The sequence below is a fragment of the Pelobates fuscus genome, chromosome 5 (assembly GCF_036172605.1).
Source record: "Pelobates fuscus isolate aPelFus1 chromosome 5, aPelFus1.pri, whole genome shotgun sequence".
Lineage (NCBI taxonomy): Eukaryota > Metazoa > Chordata > Amphibia > Anura > Pelobatidae > Pelobates > Pelobates fuscus.
The window spans coordinates 19,654,598-19,675,880 of record NC_086321.1 but is presented as its reverse complement, the minus strand read 5'-3'; the positions used below and the strand labels follow the sequence as shown (position 1 = coordinate 19,675,880).

Here is a 21,283-nt window from a genome sequence, read left to right as displayed (position 1 = left end):
AAAAATTTTTATTTTATATAATATACCATTAGTAATTATCCCAAATAGTTTTGTGAATTCTTATAATACCTTAAACCAATGATTAATGTGAATATATAGCTATAATTTTAATTTTCATTTTAAAGTGACATATCCATATTTGCATGTGCATGTTGTGTTTAACATAGTTTATTTCTCGTGCCTAATCACAATCCTTAATTGCATGTGCATATAGTGTTCAACATAGTTTACAAAAAATTTGTGATATATAACTTTAGAATTATATTTGTATGCACACTTGGATAGGAAGTTGTTGCATTCATTTTTCATATTTTTTCTGTTTTCTATTTATATTTCGAGATATAGAGGATATATTAATGTTTTTACCAGTATTATGGGTATTTTGTATGCAATGTATAACAGCCCTCTCGTTTAGATTCTCAAGCACCATCAAGTAATAAACGGACTTATTCCTTTTTATGGTGGAACGCACGGCCATGTTATTTTTCTCGAGTGTGGAACGCATACGGGTCACGTGACCGGAACGTAACGCGTGACGTATGCGGAAGTGATAGAAAAATTACACGAGAAGGAGTTGGAATCTCCGGTAAGAATCTACACCTGAAGAAAAATACCGGGCAACGAATGAATTTCAGAGGAAAGAAGACACCCACTATTCCACCAATGACTTGGAGGGACTAGCCCTATATAAGATTTCATGTGTTAGCGTTTTTTAGGATGCCATTGTCAGTCATTGTACATGTTACTGCTGGTTTTATTGAAAAGGTCCCTGAGGAAGTCCTTTTGTACAAGGACGAAACGCGTAGGACCGGTGACCTGTTTTATCTTTATATTTGTTTTTATTTATTTTGTACACCTCCTGATTTTATGAGTGAATAAATTGCCTTGGAAGGATTCTTTTTGGTCGGAGTCTGTTTTGAATCATCTAGCTGACCCTGACACCCCATTCGGCTACCACTCGAGGAGGGATACTGATCGACACCCCCCATCTACATCGTGGGGTGGCACCTTTAAAACGCTAAACCATTTGGAATTTGTGAGTGCATATATACCAGTACACTACCTTTGAGTATCAAACAATATTTGCACTATGTTTTATCCTCTATTCTAGGTACATCAGCAGAATCCCTAAAATATCCTATCATTTACACTATTCTACTAAACGGTTATCAACTGGGAAATAACCTTGGGAGCTGTGTACCACGAAGTTAAGTTTTTTTCAATCACTTTGTTTCACGGGTGATTTTGTTTGAGTTACTGTTAGTCTGTGAGTTGGTCATGTTGGGGCGGGCTATCCTGGATTTCCAATATGCACAGGGTGACTTAGACAAAAGAGGATACCATGAAGTTGCCATGGCCCCCCTCCCAAACTCAAACTTACCCCTATATGTCCAGATTTTCAGGGGGTTGACCTGACCAAACCACATATGAACAGTAACCCCAGAACCCAATGTTCCCGGCCCAGGGTATTATTTGTCACAGTAGGCGAACGTATACCATTAGGTGTCTTGCTCCAAATGCACCAAGTGAATTTTTGACAATACTAACACAAACATAATTCCATTATTCAGATTTTCTGACAATATTTTTACTATTATAGGACTGGTAAAAACAGACCCCTTTACCTTTGTTTAACATTTTAGTTTTGGCATCTAAGTCCTGTGAAGGAGGAGACAGCAAAACTGACATGGGACCACCATCAACATAGTGAATTCAACACCTCTAGAAGAAGGTTAAAAAATGCCAGAACCCCAAAATATTTCTACATTTTCTGCGCATGAACTGAATGAACATCACAAACACCTCCCTGACTTGATGACATATGCAAACAATGCCAATGATTCCTCGTTAATCAGTTAAATCAAATAAAGTATGCAATGTATCAAATAAGTAGGCACCCTAAATACATGTATAACTAGCCAAATCAATAACATAATCAATATAGATGTCTCAAAGTTTGACATTGTAGTGGATCAAACCATCTTAATTATCAATAAACTATTGGCGGATCTCCTGAAACTCATACTGTACTCAGGTGAGGCTCAAAACATCCATACTTAATGTCTTTTTGAGATTGAAATATGTTTGCTTTCTTCAAATAAGTCCCATGAGTTCCTCTGTCTTTGCTGCTTTGGGTCAAAAAAACATGGCGTTACTTATCCATTCTCCATCCATGTTCACTTAAAGGTACACTCTTAGCACCAGAACCCTAAGAACCCCTCTAGTGGCTGTCACTCTCACAGTCAGTGGAGGTCAAGCAAATATTGCAGGACCATCATCCAGCAAATACTCTCCACAGAGATTTATTGGGGTAATCCATCTCTTTGAGGAGATGGATCCTTTCACATCTAATCGACAGACTAACAGGGATTCGTGAAGACTAGACAAGCATCAGAAAACAAGGAAATGATGGAAAACTATTTTCAAGTGTCATCAATAATGTCAATGTGAAGAGTATCTACTCAACATGTTCGAAGATGATATGCTTATCACAATGTTAGACCCCAATATTTTACTTGTGATATAAGGCTGACAATGCTGATAAGAATGCTGCACATAAAGGGTTATATTAGGGGTTTTCACTAAACCAGAAATCATCACAAATTAACCATTGGATTTAAAACTTCACACTAATTATCTGAATCGTAAAAATTCTCAAACTTGGATATTTTTCCAGCTCCACTGTCTTGGCCCTGGTTTTCAATTCTCCACATTTCAGTGTTTTCTATAAAGAGCAATACTCAACAAACAAAATACTCCCAACAAAATAATAGAATTTCCACTCCAATGATTTTATTAAAAAAATCAAATTCTAGTTCTCTGTAACAAATAAGACACGAACAATAAAAAATAATGAACTGTGACACAAAACATTCTATTTGTCGCAGAACATGTACAGAATGTGACATGTAGCATATGGAGAAACGAGTCAGACCACTAGAAGACATAGGACATGCAGCATATGGAGAAACGAGTCAGACCAGGACAAGATATAGGACATGCAGCATATGGAGAAACGAGTCAGACCAGGACAAGATATAGAACATGCAGCATATGGAGAAACGAGTCAGACCACTAGAAGACATAGGACATGCAGCATATGGAGAAACGAGTCAGACCAGGACAAGATATAGAACATGCAGCATATGGAGAAACGAGTCAGACCACTAGATGACATAGGACATGCAGCATATGGAGAAACGAGTCAGACCAGGACAAGATATAGGACATGTAGCATATGGAGAAATGAGTCAGACCACGACAAGACATAGGACATGCAGCAGCACTTCAGATCAACAATAAAAATCCCATTTACCAGTCTTCTTATATGTTATTCTTTATTATTAAGAAATGAAAAACGGGAAAAAAAATCAAAACACCTATAGACTCAAAAGGCTGGACTTAATGGTCTTATTGGCTGGACACGTTTTGCCATATAGGCACTTTGTCAATAGCGTGCGTTAAGCAAGATTCACCCCATTTGTCCAAGTATGGCCACTAGTAAGGACTCAAGAAAAAAGTGGGCTCCTTACCAGCTCATAGATTCAGGACCCCTTAAATTGTCTAGTTTTTTTCTGGAGTGGAACCTGGGCTCTGCAGTAGCAGTAGAAGGTAAATTGGCTCTTGGCAATCCAATACATATAGTCTAAGCTATTAAGATATATTTGAGTTCAATCTTCCCATGCTATTTTTAAGTCTAGAGTAAGGCGCAATACATAAATGAATAAACTTACAGACCTTTAATATTAAACATGCTGCACTATTGTGTATCTTTATTTGTCACAGGTAGCTCATACGGCTTGCTGGTTTTATTTAATTTTTGCTCTCTCTTTTTCATGATTTCTTTAAAATGTTCTTCCTCTTTCGTCTTCTTTTCTTGCTCTTCCACTTCCATGTTATTTTCATCTTCCTCCGTTTTAATTTTTACCTCCTTCCTCCACTATGGAAAAACATATTGTAATATTATCATTAGCAAAGTAGAAACAAGCCTTTACTTGAGAACTTAGTGTAATAACTACAAACAAGAAACACAGAGCTTTTAACAAATACGGACTCAAAACCCCCCCAAAAAGAACTTCTATTACTGGAACCCAGTTCTGTGTTTACATGGGTGATAATCACAGAGTGAGCCCTCCATAATATGAAAAGTAATTACATTGTGGCGGGGCACTCTCAAATTGAAAGAAGAAAGTATAAATATAAAAATATACCTTGAAAAAAACTTACATTTTTTTTATTGCTTTGTTTCTTCAAGATTATGTATTATTGTATATTATAACAGGTTATTGTGCAAACTCTAAGTTAATATATATGCACACACACTTAATAGTAACAGTAGTGACACACAAAAAGAAAAGAGAATAATTCCTTATATCAAAATATAACAAACATTTCCATTCCCATGCACTATGCAATGTCCTCCAATATAGCCATTAAATCAGATCAGATGAGATTACTGTGTAGTAGAATGGGGTATCGAGGAAGCATAACATGTTATAGCGTAGAGTGTCTGGCAGGTATAATACCTTTATCTAATTAAACATGTGGTGTAAGAATGGTGTGTGCGAGACTTGTAGCGTGCCAGGTGAGAGAATGAAGTAGGCTGTGGAAGAACGAGTTATGTAAGGGGAACAAAGACAAGTGAATAGAGAGGTTACCCACAAAGATAATATTTCTTGAAGAGAAGAGTTTTAAGGAATTTCTTATAGCACCGGACACTGTGGAAAAGTCTAATAGGAGACTCATGTAAGAAGTCTTGTAGGTGAGAATAACCCTTGTGAGTGGGAACAGGTCAAGAGCAGAGTATTAGCAGAAATTAGCAATCAGGAAGGAGAGTAGCTGTGAATTAGAGAGGAGATGTAACCAAGCATGTCATTGTTGAGGGCTTTGTAAGTAAGTGTCAGCAATCTGAATTAGATGAGAGAATAAATAGTTGCGGCGCACTCAGACTACAAAAAATATAACACAAAGAAGGCTACTAAAATGCCTATCTAAGAATAAATATGGGGATTTGGTTCCACCATATGGCCATATGTTGTTAAGCCCACCACTACTTTAAAAGTACCCCAATATAATACCCTATGCTAAAATGTGGGGGACAAATTAAATACTACTAGTGCTAAAAATAAAAGGTATTAAATTAAATCCTGGTAAGAGTATACTCATTTTAGCACCAACATGTTAATTGTTTAGTTTTAACACTGTTTTTAATTGCTTTCATCACTTATTTTTGTATACTCACTATGCTCTTACCAGGATTTAATTTAACACCTTTTATTTTTAGCACTAGTACTATTTAATTGGTCCCCCACATTTTAGCGTAGGACCCACCAATATTGGGGTACTTTGAAAGTAGTGGTGGGCTTAACAACATATGGCCATATGGTGGAACAAAATCCCCATATTTATTCTTAGATAGGCATTTTAGTAGCCTTCTTTGTGTTATATTTTTTTGTAGTCTGAGTGCGCCGCAACTATTTATTCTCTCATTTATGAAGTTTGGTCACTGCGGCAGCACCTTTCATGCAAAATACAGGTCTCAGGTGTGCCCCCAATCCTTTCTCTGTAAGCAATCTGAATTATATCCTGAAGAAGATCATTTGTGCAACTGGATAGAATATATACTTTGGGTAGCACGTTATGAATGCAAGTGTATCTGGCATTTGTACTCTGCAAAATAAGGTAAGTCAGTGTATCTTTCAGATATCAATCCGAAGCCACCTACAAACATGTAAAGTACTGCAAGATGTTATTGTATCCATGAAGATAGCTTGGGGGTAGGTTAACATGTGTCATAGATTAACCCCTTTCTTATATTACCTAATGGTATCAATAAGATGAAACTATCATTAATCATCAAGCTTGTAATGGGTGTTTCCCTAGTTCTAATAGGCATTTATTATATTTCTTTATTTTAATATTTTTTTCCCTCTCTATCAGTATAACAAACCGCAGCAGTCAACCATTCAGTATATTGATATGTTGTACATTATGCAGGCAGAGACTATCCTTGCCTCAGCCCTAAAACAAGTCAAGGAACAAAAAAGAACATTTTTAAAATAAAACGCTCAAGAAAATAGATCTCTCTCTCTCACTAAAATACAAAGTGATGTGAAAAAAGAAGGTTTCTCCTGACAAAATCTTATACTCAACAAAAACTGGTGATGGATTCCAGATATTCCCAAACTGTGGCATTGCATGGATTGAAGTGATGGGTTACATATTGGTTGTCTAATATAGAATCTACTTTTTTTTTTTTTAATAATTTTAAAAAGAGCGTGTTTCTGCAGATTTTAATTTCAATTAAGTTTATAATTTGGCAGTCATAAAAATAATTATTTTGTCCCCAAACCTGAGAGTAAAATATTTTATAGAACTGCTAAAAGGAATCTTGGAATCCAAATGCAGAATAAGTGCTGGAAGTGTTCAAAACCCTTAAATCCCATAAACCTAATATTTTAGAACAGATCCACTATAATATACGAAGCACACAAAATATGGAGCATATTTCCCCTTTCCCACATCTCCTCCAACATTGATCCTCCAACATTGATCAACGTGAACTAGACAAGCCGGAGTTATACACTACGTCATAAGAACTTTGTGGTGAATCCCCTGATATTTTGTACAGTGAGTAACCTCAGCCATCGACCTAATTGCTTCTCTTATTTTTGTTGTTGTTCCTTTAATTTAAACATTAATTATCTCTTCAATCTAAGAAAATAGTCAAAAGGACCCCTATATCATCTCTCAAATAAGTTTTTATAACACAAGGTGTTTTGAGCCTGCTTTGAGAAAGGACTTCCCAAAAAAGAAAGGACCATTAGCTGAAATCTGTCATTTTTGTTTTCTTGTCCGTATTTATTGATCACATGCTTTATTCCTGGAATATATAATGTTTCTTAGGGGATAACATAAATCTCTGTTGAAGGTCATCAAAAGTGTTCAATTCACATTCAGCCAAAATGTTTGTTACACTCTGAATTCCATTCTGTAACCAATACTTTAACCTCAAATCCAGAGAAAAAGTCTTAGGTTGCACAATCCTTAACCATTGCCATATCCTTAACCATTATATCAGGAAATAGTGAAGATTCAATAAAGCCATTCCATATTTTCACAGAATGCATAGGTACTGGGAGGGCCTCACCGAAAGAATGCTGAAAAGATTTAGATAAGCATAAAAAATCCTAACTATTACACGGTCTTAAATACATACTTTCCAAACGTGACCTTATTGGTTAATTTGGGTTCTGTGCCGGTCTTGAAACCATATGTAATATATAAGAAGTCACCATTAAAGCCTACGAGATTTTTTTGTAGACAAATCATTTGAAAAGGTTTTCTAACAGTATTAACTCTATTGGAAATATTATCAATTCAAGGCCATTGTTTCGACAATTAGGTTTGGACAAAATTCTTCGATGTTGACTTTACTTCTATTTTGAAACTCAGAATCTAGTTTTCCTAACCTAACTAAGACTAATGAACACAGAGATGTTGCAAGCTTGCCGCTTGAACGATAAATGCAGAATGTTCGCCAAGGCATTACCATAGCCAAGAAAAGCTGCTGGGAGCATTGGCCACATGGAAAATGCCAGGCTCTTCCAATAGAGCTCATACTTGCACAGCAATCGTTCCTTCTGACCCTTGACTGTATCATTGCTTGGATGATACATCCTACTCCGTATGCGTCCAAATGATCAGCGCTGGAGTTTCCATACTATTTCACATTTGTAATGTATGTTCTCACTAATTAGATTCTCAGGCTGTGTTAATGGGCAATGAATATGGGCTAATTCCAAGCTTCGTCTATCAGAGAAATGAACTGCCAACAAAGGGCTTTCAAGGCCTCAGTCGAACACAATGAACATTACATTTCAATTATAGTTTTTTACGTTTACTTATTTTGTTTTTAAGATAGGAGCCACAGTTAGCAGTAGCATATTATTTTGCACTTTGGAAAAAAAGTATATTAGTAACAATTAATGTTATAGCTACTAACCTTTAGTGTTGTGCTAGAAACCCGACAAAGGGCATACACCTTAAATTGCATAAAATGTAATTATCATAAAGTTCCACTCCTAGTTCTATATAAACAAACAAAATAACAATAATCCTAATAATACTAATACATAAAGTGTTTTCACTGTTCCCATATCCTATAAAATGAAAAAAAAAAACACATATCTATAATGCATACTGTTTATTATATATAAAAGTGATTCATTATCCACCCCCAATTGGTACACTCACATGTACAAGAGCCTCTGTGCCCTGCTCTAGGTAAAAACAGCTCCCAAGCAGAGGGTTCAATAACCCACAAGATTCTTGATTCCCTCTTGTATAGATACTGCAGCAACAAAATAAAAGAAGCATCAAGAAATACAAATGTGTACTCCTGACACAATAGCAGTAAAAACATAGTTTAGGACCCCGGTGCCCCGGTAAGTAAAGTAAAAGGTGTTTTTACTCACCTTTATTCCAGCGCTGCGTGGGTCTCCTCTCCTTGGCTGAGATAGTCAAAATTGATGATCACAGCCAATTCAATGCTTTCCGAATGCGCAGCAAAATTGGTGCGCTGTGCCAATCAGCATCTCCTCATAGAGATGCTGTGAATCAATGCAGATGTGCTGAATGTAGGCACTGCACATTGTGCAGCACTGACACAGGAAGCACCTCTAGTGGGCATCAAAGTGGCTGCCAATGGAGGTGTTACTATAAAGCAGTGTAAACACTGCCCTTTTTCTGAATATTAAACTGTAGTGGTTCTGGTGACTATTGTGTCCCTTTAATAAAAATATTATTGACTCCTCAAACCCTATTCTGAATTTTGTCTGACCTTGTATACAGTTGTAAGAAAAAGTATGTGAACCCTTTGGAGTTATATGGATTTCTGCACAAATTGGTCATAGAATGTGATCTGATCATCATCTAAGTGACAACAATAGCCAATCACAGTCTGCTTAAACTAATAACACACAAAGAATGAAATGTTGCCATGTTTTTGTTGAACACACCATGTAAACATTCACAGTGCAGGTGGAAAAAGTATGTGAACCCCTAGACTAATGACATCTCCAAGAGCTAATTGGAGTGAGATGTCAGCCAACTGGAGTCCAATCAATGAGATGAGATTGGAGGTGATGGTTACAGCTGCCCTGCCCTATAAAAAACACACACCAGTTCTGGGTTTGCTTTTCACAAGAAGCATTGCCTGATGTGAATGATGCCTTGCACAAAAGAGCTCTCAGAAGACCTACGATTAAGAATTGTTGACTTGCATAAAGCTGGAAAGGGTTATAAAAGTATCTCCAAAAGCCTTGCTGTTCATTAGTCCACGGTAAGACAAATTGTCTATAAATAGAGAAAGTTCAGCACTGCTGCTACTCTCCCTAGGAGTGGCCATCCTGTAAAGTTGACTGCAAGAGCACAGCGCAGACTGCTCAATGAGGTGAAGAAGAATCCTAGAGTGTCAGCTAAAGACTTACAAAAGTCACTGGCAAATGCTAACATCTCTGTTAGCGAATCTACAATACGTAAAACACTAAACAAGAATGGATTTCATGGGAGGATACCACGGAGGAAGCCACTGCTCTCCAAACAAAACATTGCTGCACGTTTACAATTTGCACAAGAGCACCTGGATGTTCCACAGCAGTACTGGCAAAATATTCTGTGGACAGATGAAACCAAATTTGAGTTGTTTGGAAGAAACACACAACACTATGTGTGGCGAAAAAGAGGCACAGCACACCAACATCAAAACCTCATCCCAACTGTAAAGTATGGTGGTGGGGGCATCATGGTTTGGGGCTGCTTTGCTGTGTCAGGGCCTGGACGGATTGCTATCATCGAAGGTTAAATGAATTCCCAAGTTTATCAAGACATTTTGCAGGAGAATTTAAGGCCATCTGTCTACCAGCTGAAGCTCAATAGAAGATGGGTGTTGCAACAGGACAATGACCCAAAGCATAGAAGTAAATCAACAACAGAATGGCTTAAACAGAAGAAAATACGCCTTCTGAAGTGTCCCAGTCAGAGTCCTGACCTCAACTCAATTGAGATGCTGTGGCATGACCTCAAGAAAGCAATTCACACCAGACACCCCAAGAATATTGCTGAACTGAAACAGTTCTGTAAAGAGGAATGGTCAAGAATTACTCCTGACCGTTGTGCACGTCTGATCTGCAACTACAGGAAACGTTTGGTTGAAGTTATTGCTGCCAAAGGAGGTTCAACCAGTTATTAAATCTAAGGGTTCACATTCTTTTTCCACCTGCACTGTGAATGTTTACATGGTGTGTTCAATAAAAACATGGCAACATTTCATTATTTGTGTGTTATTAGTTTAAGCAGACTGTGATTGTCTGTTGTTGTGACTTAGATGATGATCAGATCACATTTTATGACCAATTTGTGCAGAAATCCATATCACTCCAAAGGGTTCACATTCTTTTTCTTGCAACTGTATGTGTTTGATACCATTAGGTTACCGTAGTGAATAGTTTTAGAAAGTGATGCAGATTTACAACAGTATTTCTTTTCATATATCTTTTCTGCCGGTTTCTTTAGCAATTAGTAAATTGAGCAGAAAGTGCAGCCATAATATACCAAGTATGGTATATTGACTGCTGGATTGCATTGCCATGATCCCCATTCCAGTGAAGGATAATATGTAGAATCTACTATCGTAAGGTGAATCAAGCTGGAGAAAGCGAACTTTCTAATAACTCTGCTTTCACAACTTGACAGGAAAATACATTATGTAAAGGTGTCATTCTTAAAAACAGGGTAGTGCATAATTTAACACCATTATAATATAGCTTTCAGGATCCGCACCTGCTTTAAATTCCAGAACAATGTGATTAAATAGCTTTCTGAATTGCCAAGGGTAAGTGATGGTCACTAGTAAATTGAGTCAGGGTATTTCAATTTAGTGTTCAACATACACATCAGAAGAAATCATTGTCTAAACACTCAGAAATCAGGTTGCTGTCAGATGAAATCAGCACTTGTCAGGGCAACTAGTTCTTCCAAACGTGAAAGGGTGCAAAAGGTGACTATTTTCAAATACTTTATTATAAACATGCAGATCATTTTTTCCACACAACCTGTAAATATGAACTTTGTATTTGGTTTCACAACATCTAATTCAAAGATTTGTTTTGCATAAAACCTACAAAGAATATACAATTCTACAGACAAGATTGCAGACACTGAATAAACGTTAAAATGTTATCTTGAGAACACATGATTTAATTATGTAATGCTCCTGAATTTTGTTATTTTACACTGGTGTATATACTAAAATTTGAAATAAAGCTGTACTGCGCTAATATTCAAATTAGCTGCTGCCTAATGTCACGAGTTCCACTAACCATTGAATCATTAAAGAACAGAATATTTTTGTGTTGTCATGTGTTAAAGGAACACTATAGAGTCAGGAACACAACTATGTATTCCTGACCCTATAGTGTTAAAACCACCACCTGGCTCCCCTGCACCCTGCCCTTGCTCACAAAATCTTACCTTTTTTCAGTCTGCTGCTGCTGGTTCTGCCCCTGATCTTCCTGATTGTCTGACATCCTCAGAAGTAGTGATCTGAGCCAATCACAATGCTTTCACATAGGACTGGCTGAGACTATCAAGGAGGCAGATCAGGAGCAGAGCCAGCACAAGTCAAATACAGCCCGGGCCAATCAGCATCTCCTCATAGAGATGTATTGAATCAATGAATCTCTATGAGGAAAGTTCAGTTTCTCCATGCAGAGTGTGGAGACACTGAATGGCAGTGCTGCACACTGTGCAGCACTGCCTCAGAAAGCACCTCTAGTAGCCATCTGAGGAGTGGCCACGGTAGGTACCCCTAGACTGTACTGTACACACTGCATTTTCTCTAAAAAGACAGTGTTTACTGCAAAAAGCCTGAAGGGAATGATTATACTCACCAGAACAAATTCAATAAGCTGTAGTTGTTCTGATGACTATAATGTCCCTTTTAAGTCTTACTGTAACCAAACAACAGTGTTTTAATAAAACAATTTTTGGTCAGAGTACTGTCCTGTTCCCTACCTAAATGTAAAAAAAAAAAAAAAAGATAAAACTTCTCCAGGGGTCTGATCTCCTCCAGTGATATCGCTCCTCCTCATTATAAAAATACATCTCTGTGTCAAGATGCCTTCTAACTACCATAGCCACTGCAGTTCATTGTAGTGGTTATAATGCAAAGAGTATTTGGTGCCTTCAACTTGTTTAGAGTGCTATTGTTTTTAAATGTTTCAACCAAAAAAATCAGGCTGTCCTATATTCTTCTGCATTAACTGTCCAACTGTGAACAACAATGGCAGGCAGCGAGTATTTGGGGGAAAATTCAGGAAAAATAGATAAAGAACCGTGTGATTCCTATCTCTAGTTACTATACATATTTCCCTGAGATGAGCAATGTGACGAAACCAATCTCGCCACATTGTATTGGAGGAGCCTGGTTGCCCGTCTGCTGCCTTTGGATTATGGACCGGCAGCTAAAGGGTTAATTTTACTGTGCAGAAGGATTTATTTCTCCCTTTCTGCACAGCAGTTCGGTAGATTTCATCTACCGAACACACAGCCGTTTACCAACCTTCCCAGAGCCGTGGGAAGCCTGCCGGCGTTGTTAATTGGCCACCCAGAAGCTGGAGTGTGCCGCCTATTTACCTCCCTGAAGCTGCGGTTGACCGCAGCTTAATTGCTTGTTACTGGGTGGCCGCTGTTACACTTAGCGGCCGCTAGGTGGCGGTGTTCTGGAGCTCCCCGGGCAGCCAGCGCTTTTCTGCCCGGCTTTCATGCACCAAAATCGGACACTTTTACGTGCAGGCACCGCTGAACCTCCAGCCCCTGGTTCTAATTCGTATGGATTTGGTGAATGCAGGGAAATTCGGTATTTTATGTTTTATGTGAATGCTTTAACCCAGATAGCCATGCCATGGAGCCTGTTCGTATAATTAAAGACTTTAGCTCCATGGCACTTAAACTGTATTCGGGTGGTCTGGGTGCCATTCACCTAATAATGTGCACCCAGACCTGAGCTATCTGGGGATATGTTACAAGTCTGTGTTTTATGTATAAAATGTGTCTTTATGTATTTTAAAGTGATATACTGTTTCTGTGTCACCACGTGTATAATGGAGTCTTGCCTTTGTCCTGGGAGATAATTGAATTACTTCATTAATTATCTCCAGGACAGAGAGGAGGAAGCCAGGATGCATTGTGGGAAAGTATTGTGGCTGTGTGTACGAAATTGATACATGTCTGTCTGCTGTTTCAGTCTTCCATTTGGTCCCCTAGGGGAGTGTCCACCAGGTGGGAGACCTGCATAAATACAGGGGCAGGTAGCCCTCAATAAACAGACCACTGCTTGACCCTCAACACGGAGCCTTGTCTCGTTCTTGAGGGGATTTACTGTATGCTGTTGGAGATTGATTGCTAGGAGTGTAAGCTGATGTCTGCTTTTCCTGCTCGTCTGCTAGCAGCTATTCGTGAGGTTCCAGTTGGAGTGCTACCTTATTCCCTTGTATGCAGTTCGGGAGTTTGGTGCATTCATTTATATCCGAATTTGTGAGTTTTGGTGCTTTTACAGTAGCTGTGCCTGTCTGTGAAAAGGGGATTATCGCCTAAACGGATTTTAACCCCTTGTCTGCTGAAACGGTCCGTTACAAGCAACAACAACAATGATATTGCTAATGACATGTATAGTGTTTTTGCACAGCCTTTTTGCTCATCTTTAGCAAGAATGCCAGTCATTTTGGATGTAAATGCATTATATACATTAAATAGAGTCTGTCCAGGTACATTACTTGGGAATAATTTATGTAATTCCGTGAGATAATGGAGGAGAGAATTTAACACGTCTACGTTATATAAATAAACAGAGTAGGGTTATATTTGAGTTTGCAATGTATATAAATGCTATTTAAAGAGGAATTTTATTAATTCCAAAAATGTGAAAATAAAACAATTTAAGCATTTTTCACCTCTGTTTGTAGTACTACATAAGACCTATTAAGCTGGAAACGGAGAGTGTATTGTTTTACATAAATTTTACATAATGGCAATGTTTTCAAAGGATGCAAAGAACTACTGATAATTCTTCACGGGAACATATAACAAGTGATATCATTTTTCCTTTGCTGTGCGTCTGGTTATATTGTCCACTAATTATGTCAAGTGAAACCTTTGAATCCAAAGATAAGAAATGCAAGCAGAGAGTGATTAAATACAGAGAGAAGCCAGTCCTTGCTTAGGGTACTTTGTCATGACTTTAACTTCCATTCAATTTGCCTGGAACATTGCCACCAACACAACCTTTAAACAAAACAACAGCAGTAAAATGTCCATTTAAAAACAGAAATAAACAAACAAATTAATATTTTGCTGTTGTTTTTTTAACATTAACGTATTATGAGATGACTGTACAGAAGGCTGTGAGATACTTAAAATGTATGAAATGGATCACATAATTCATTACTGGGAAATTAGGTTTTTCCTTTGACCAGTTTTAATTACCGTAAGTTGTATAATTTAATAAAAGGATAAGAAACATCACATATACCAAACATTTGGCTAATTCATTATATAGTATTGGTAATGCAGTACAAAGCAGAGAAACGAAGATTTGATACATTTATTTGTCTATTTTTTTTTTTATTTACCACAATTGTCTTTTCATAATTATTAACGATAGCAGCAGCCACACCTGTGCAATCCCATTCTCGGCAAAAAACCAAAAGGACAGGATTAAACAAAAGTAAATTATCACGTTATACAAGCACTCTCTGCTCCAGACTTGTAACCAGCTGTAATCCAAAAACACAGAATGGCTGGTGGGATGTCATAGCTGCTATAGATAATAATATAATAGGAACTAATGGTAAATATGGTAAATCTTCAACTGTCCTAGTTACCCATAGCTGCGTTTACACATGTATATTACCCAAGTTGAAATGTAAAAAACTACACCCCTATGCTATATTGAAACACAGCAGAAAGAACCTTAATACTAAAGTAGTCATGAGAAGAGTAGGCTGTATGACGTGTGTAATGTCATATAGAAACATTAATGGTGTTCTGGTCAGGCAATCAGATCACTTATTTAGCGCTAACCAGGGGAGTGGAGGAATTAAGACATATTTACAAGAATGTCTCTTTACTCTGGACCACTATCTTCTGTTTGGCCTGGTCTTCAGCTCCTGATTGCTTCATCTGCAAGAGCTGCATCATTGGTGAACTCTTACACATACAGAATAGTAGAAAATGGGGGTCTATTGTAGGTTCTGAGACTTCAAGAACCCCAATAGATATTCTGAAACATAGTAATCTACTTCACCTCCCATGAAAACATTCCTATTCCCACCAGTTAGGTGACATAGAAAGATGTGGCAACAGAGGTACCTTTACCACATTTTCCCAAAATTTGTCTTTTTCTATAGTAGTAATAGTAGTACACAACAGGTCTCCCAACTGTCCAGATTTAGGCGAGAACGTCCATATTTTATGGTCTTGTCCAACTGTCCCGATTTAGATCCATTGTATCCCACATCCAGGGACACCAGGGAACTGTCCACAGGCAGCACAGCATTTCCACTGTCATATGGGAATAGGACCAATTAGAGATCTGGTTAGAAGCACTCTCTGGTTGGTCTGGAGTGCTTGTCACCTGGCTGACATGGCCATCCATTTTAGGCATCGCCAGTGTGTGCCAGTTTCATCACTGGAAAGGCTCCCGTAGGGCCCACCCACCTGCATCCCAATCTCATAATGTTGGGAGATAAGAAATAGTAGTAATGTCCCAAGCTATCGTGTAATTCTATTGGATCTACTAAAGATTCTTCAATGTACACTCAAATGTGACAGTGCTGGTTTAAAGTGATAATATAAGGAATATAAATGAAGGCAAAATCATAAGATATTACTGAAAACTTATTCGGTCTGCTGCACATGTCGCTGTCTTCCTGTAGAAACACATAGTGTCTGCATTACATGCAAATCCTAGATAGCCACTATTTAATGCTTCTTTTTATTATTATTATTATTATAATTATATTTATATAGCGCCAACAAATTCCGCAGCGCTTTACAATGGGTAAACTAACAAACATGTAATTGTAACCATACAAGTTTGACGCACAGGAACAGAGGGGTTGAGGGCCCTACTCAATGAGCTTACATGCTAGAGGGAGTGGGGTAAAGTGACACAAAAGGTAAGGGAAGTAGATTGGTAGAGTAGCATCCACTGAAGACTTAGTGTTTCTTTTGTTTTCTTTTTTACTGACAGTTGCAGGATTTGAATCAGTTGAGAGCCATTAACAGTTTAATTCATATGCTTTGGTGAAAAAGTGAGTTTTTTTATTTTTTGAAGGAGTGGAGACTGGGTAAGCGTCTAACGGAAAAGGGAAGGGAGTTCCACAGGAAAGGTGCAGCCATAGAGAAGTCTTAAAAGCGAGCATCAGAGGTGGGAGTACGAACAGAGGATAGACACAGGTCTTCGGCAGAGCGTAGGGACCTAGATGGGACATACTTGTATATTAGGCAGGATAGATAGGTGGGAGTAGCATTATATAGCGCTTTAACCCCTTAAGGACACATGACATGTCTGACATGTCATGATTCCCTTTTATTCCAGAAGTTTGGTCCTTAAGGGGTTAAAAGCAAGAACCAGAATTTTAAATTGAGCCCTATATCTTACAGGAAGCCAATGCTGGGGCTGACGGAGGGGTGAGGTGTGGGGGGTGTTGGCAGACAGGAAGATGAGTCTCGCCGACGCATTCATTATAGATTGCAATGGGGCAAGTTGGGAGCATGTAAGATCACTGAGAAGCAGATGGCAACAGTCAAGGCGGGAGAGGACGGTGGCATGGACCTTAGCCGCATCTGGCGATAAGTAGGGGCGGATGTGCGCAACGTTTTTGAGATGGAAGCGGCAGGATTTGGCAATTGACTGGACATGAGGGCTGAAGGAGAGGTCAGAGTCAAAGAGAACACCTAGGTAGCGAGTCTGCGAGGTGGAGCTGATGGTAGCGAGTCTGCGAGGTGGAGCTGATGGTAGCTGATGGTAACGAAGAGAGAGACAGAAACGGGGGTAGCAACACTTGATGGAGGAAAAAACAGAACTTCTGCTTTGGACAAGTTGAGCTTAAGGAAGTGGGCAGCCATCCAGTTAGAAATTGGAGAGAGGCATTCAGAGACACTAGTCAAGAGGGTCGGGGAGAGATCAGGGGAGGATAGATAGATTTGCATGTCATCCACATAGAAGTGATATTGGAAGCCGAAGGAGCTGATAAGTTTAACAAGGGAGGCAGTATAGATCGAGAACAGTAGAGTACCAAGAACTGAACCTTGGGGGACACACACAGAGAGGGTTGGGGGGAAAAGAAAGAGCCATAAAAATAAAAATTAAAAGAGCGCTGGGAGAGGTAGCAGGCGCACCAGGAGAGAGCAATATCTTGTAAACCGAGATCACGAAGGATGAGAAGAAGCTGTTGATGGTCAACAGTGTCAAAAGCAGAGGAAAGGTCAAGGAGAATTAGCATAGTATAGTGATCATGAGATTTTGAAGTGAGTAGATCATTGAATACTTTGGTCAGAGCCATTTCCACAGAGTGCTGAGCGTGGAAACCAGACTGAAGTGGGTCGAGCAGAGAGTTGAACTCGAGGAAGTCTGTCAATCTCACATACACAAGTCTTTCAAGGATCTTGGACACAAACGGCAGTAGCGAGATAGGACAGTAGTTGGACGGGGAGTTAGGGTCAAGGTTGGGCTTTTTTAGAATCGGGGTTACAGTTACAGTTGCATGTTTGAAGGGTGATGAAAATATGCCAGAGGAGAGGGAGAGATTGAGAATTTTAGTGAGAGGCAGAACAGAGTATAAATTAATTTAGAAAATAACGTTATTAAAATATCCTCACATTTTAATTTATGAAAATTAAGCAAGGACATTTCTGAATTTCAACTGTTTTTTTCAAGGCCCTATTTAGATAAATTTAGTTGATAATATGGTCAGATATGGTTACCATATCACCGTTTCAGCATTGACAATCAATTAACATTTCGTTAAAACCCATCTCTTTAGGAAAGCTCATGGCCTCCCAGAGTAACCTCTACCTCACATACCTGTTGTCACGGTTCTCACCGCGACATCCAGACTGCCGGACTAGGTCGCCCCGGAAGTGCCAGATGAGGGATTTGAACCTGGGTATTCTGCAGTGCTGGGGCTGTTGTTTGGCATCTGAGCCACCATACAACTCAGGAAATATTCAGAAGTCTACTCTTGCCTTGTATCCAGCACTGGGGGCTGGACGTTATCTGAGACTGCTCCTGTCACTCATGGTTCACCTGTGGCTGATCACTGATTAGCCAGGTATAAGACACTGCCTCTCCCTGAGGGCAGTGTCATTTCATTGACTCTGATTCTAGTATTGCTGTTTCATGTTCTCCTGTTGATTTCTGACCTTGGCTTGTTATTTTGTGTGCCCTGACTTCTGGCATCCTCTGACCTCGGCTATTTACTGGTTTATCCTGATTTCTGGCACCCATTGACCTTTGGCTTACCAATGATGATTCTCCTGTTTATATCCGTATCTCCACTGCAACTTGGAGCATCATCCTGCACAGCCCCCGTGCACCGACTCACAGGCAAGGTAAATTCTTACCTGACCACCTTGGCCTGTGTTTACTTGCAAGGGTGAGCACATATATTTGCGCTACAGACTCCAACTCAGGTAAGCCCTGACACCTGTCCCTTGCTCTCTCCTAAAGGGTAGCACTTTACTCTCTCCACCAGCTCTGCTCCACTCCCACCTTATTTGACTGCTATTTCCTGTCCTAATGTGTTTTATACCCCACCTCCCATAGACTGTAAGCTCGTTTGAGCAGGGTCCTCTTCAACTTATCCGTCCTGTAAGATTTCTTGTAATTGTCCTATTTATAGTTAAACCCATCCTCTCATAATATTGCAAAGCACTACGGAATCTGTTGGCGCTATATAAATGGCAATAATAACAATAATTAATACAAAGTTAATCAATCATCAACGGTAAATTGGGAACTTGGAGAAAAAAAGGATATTAACATGCAGGGATGATATGATGTAATATTATTTAGAAAAAATGCATGGGATATCATTTGATGTTCAATAGTAGTACTAATTAAACAATGTAACGTAACCCCATTCACTACTGACTCATTGTCATTCAGAAAAAAATACTTTAAATGTATTCAAAACCAAGTATACATAGCTAGCACATATACATGGGACACAATGGAAACTGTGGGTATAGGTTTAGTAATATTTTAAAAATAAAATTATGTGAAAATGAATATTTACATTTTTAGGTGGCCAGGGACTTGCAGATTATGAATAAAACCTTGTGAATTTCAAGTAACAGTAATTGATTAATTGTGGTCTAATGATTACTATTGAAAGTACATTGTAAAATGTTGGCAGCCAGGATTGGCAGCTAGGTGACACATAATGGTGATGTAATACAATGTAAGCAGGATATTTCTTTGCTACAGAGGGACTTGGGATAAATTAGGGGACTAGGCAGCTAAGTTGCATATGAAATTTAATGTAGATAACAACAAAGTTGTGTATTTTGGTGAGAATAATGCACAAACTTTATACCCTAAATGCTACTATGGTAGGGAAAGTAATAAATGAGAAGGACTTGTAAATTAGTTATAAATCAGACTAAGGCACACTTTGTAATATCAGGGAGCAGTTGCTAGATCAGTATCACGTGTAAAAATGATTATAAATTCACAATACCAAAATATAATCTTTCTTCTTTATAAATGCACAATAAAATCCCCCTTTAAACCCGTGGTGCACTTTTTTTTTTAGCACCTATTGGTATGGAAGTAGTAGAAAGAGTGCAGAGGCGGGCTATAAAATTAATTAGGGGAAGCGAAGATTTTAGTTAAGAAGAAAGGCTAAAAAAAACGTTAAACTTATTTACTTTAGACAAAACTTATAATAACCTTCTACATATTTATACAGAGCCAGCACAAAAAGCTTCTTAGTAATCTCTTTATTAATAGGACTGTACAAAAGACAAAAAGTCACCAACTTAGACATGCAGAGAGGAGATTTCACCTATGGCATTAGGAAATACTTATTTACAATAAGAACAAACAAAATTGTGGGATTTCCTGCCTTAAAAAGGTTATTTATTAAATTCTGTAGATATTTGCAAACATTTGTATGTTTGTTTGTTTTTTGGAATAACAATAGTTAATATCTGGGGTCAGAGCTTGTTGGTCAAATGAGAAATATGACTGACATTTTAATCCAAGGAGGAATTTCCCCCCGATTTGTGGTAAAATTGTAAATTGCTTCAAAACTGTTTATTTTTGCCATCTTTTACTTCTTTTAGAACAACATAAGTAATTAAGATATTTGAAAGGCTGTGTCATGATTCCGGGAACCAAACACGCTAACACACACACAGAAAAGGTGCCGTACCGGACCTTGGAGTGGCCGGGCTAAGCACTCAAAGAATAGACAGGAGACAAGCCGAGTAAGTGGAACCAGAAGACAGAATAACGAGAAACAAGCCGAGGTCAAAGGGTAGGAGAAAGTCACAAAGTCAGATTAACAAGCCAGAGAGTACGTAACCAGAAACACAAGTTCAGTAGCAATACTAGCAAGCAAAGACCACAACAGGGCAGGGAGGAACAGGACAGGTAAGTATTTAAATCAGAATTAACAATCACACGTGGGAGATATCTAGACCTCCCACTGTGATTGAGGCACTGTGCCTTTAACGCCGGGTCAGGTGGCTGACCCCGGCGTTTAGTAAAATGGGCGGTCTTCCAGCGTGCAGCGTCATGCATGCTGCCGCTGGGGGACGTAGAGGAAGACGCGGGCGGCATCCGTGGCTGGGAGGATGCCACCCGCCGAGCGCACGCCAGGAAGGGGACCGCGGACGGCTGGAGGGTGAGTGTCGCGAGCGGACTGCAGCCTCCCCTCGCAGCCGCCCGCGGGATCCTGACAGGCTGAACTTGATTGACTTGGGTTTTTTTTTAACCAGATATTATTATGGAATTATGAATAATGCATAAGGGTGGGATGAACTACCAAGAGCATATGCTTTTAAACTATGTGCGGTAATCAGCTTCACTTGACAGAATGATCAGTCTGTTAGAGGAAAACAGTCGTATTTGTATTACTGCTGAAAACAAAATATTACATGTGATACATCCTCATTGTGTATGATTTTTTTTTTTTTTAAATGTAGTCAATAC

At 38.8% G+C, this 21,283-nt stretch overlaps 1 protein-coding gene across 1 annotated transcript in view; it reads right to left on the bottom strand.

Moving 5' to 3' along the window:
- Positions 1–2,416: 2,416 nt before the first annotated feature.
- TMEM232 (transmembrane protein 232) overlaps positions 2,417–21,283 on the bottom strand; it is a 131,482-nt gene continuing 112,615 nt past the window's right edge. Inside the window, exon 13 of the mRNA XM_063456373.1 lies at positions 2,417–3,940. Coding sequence (XP_063312443.1) covers positions 3,761–3,940 — 180 coding nt within the window. The 3' untranslated portion in view covers positions 2,417–3,760. The remainder of the gene's footprint in view (positions 3,941–21,283) is intronic.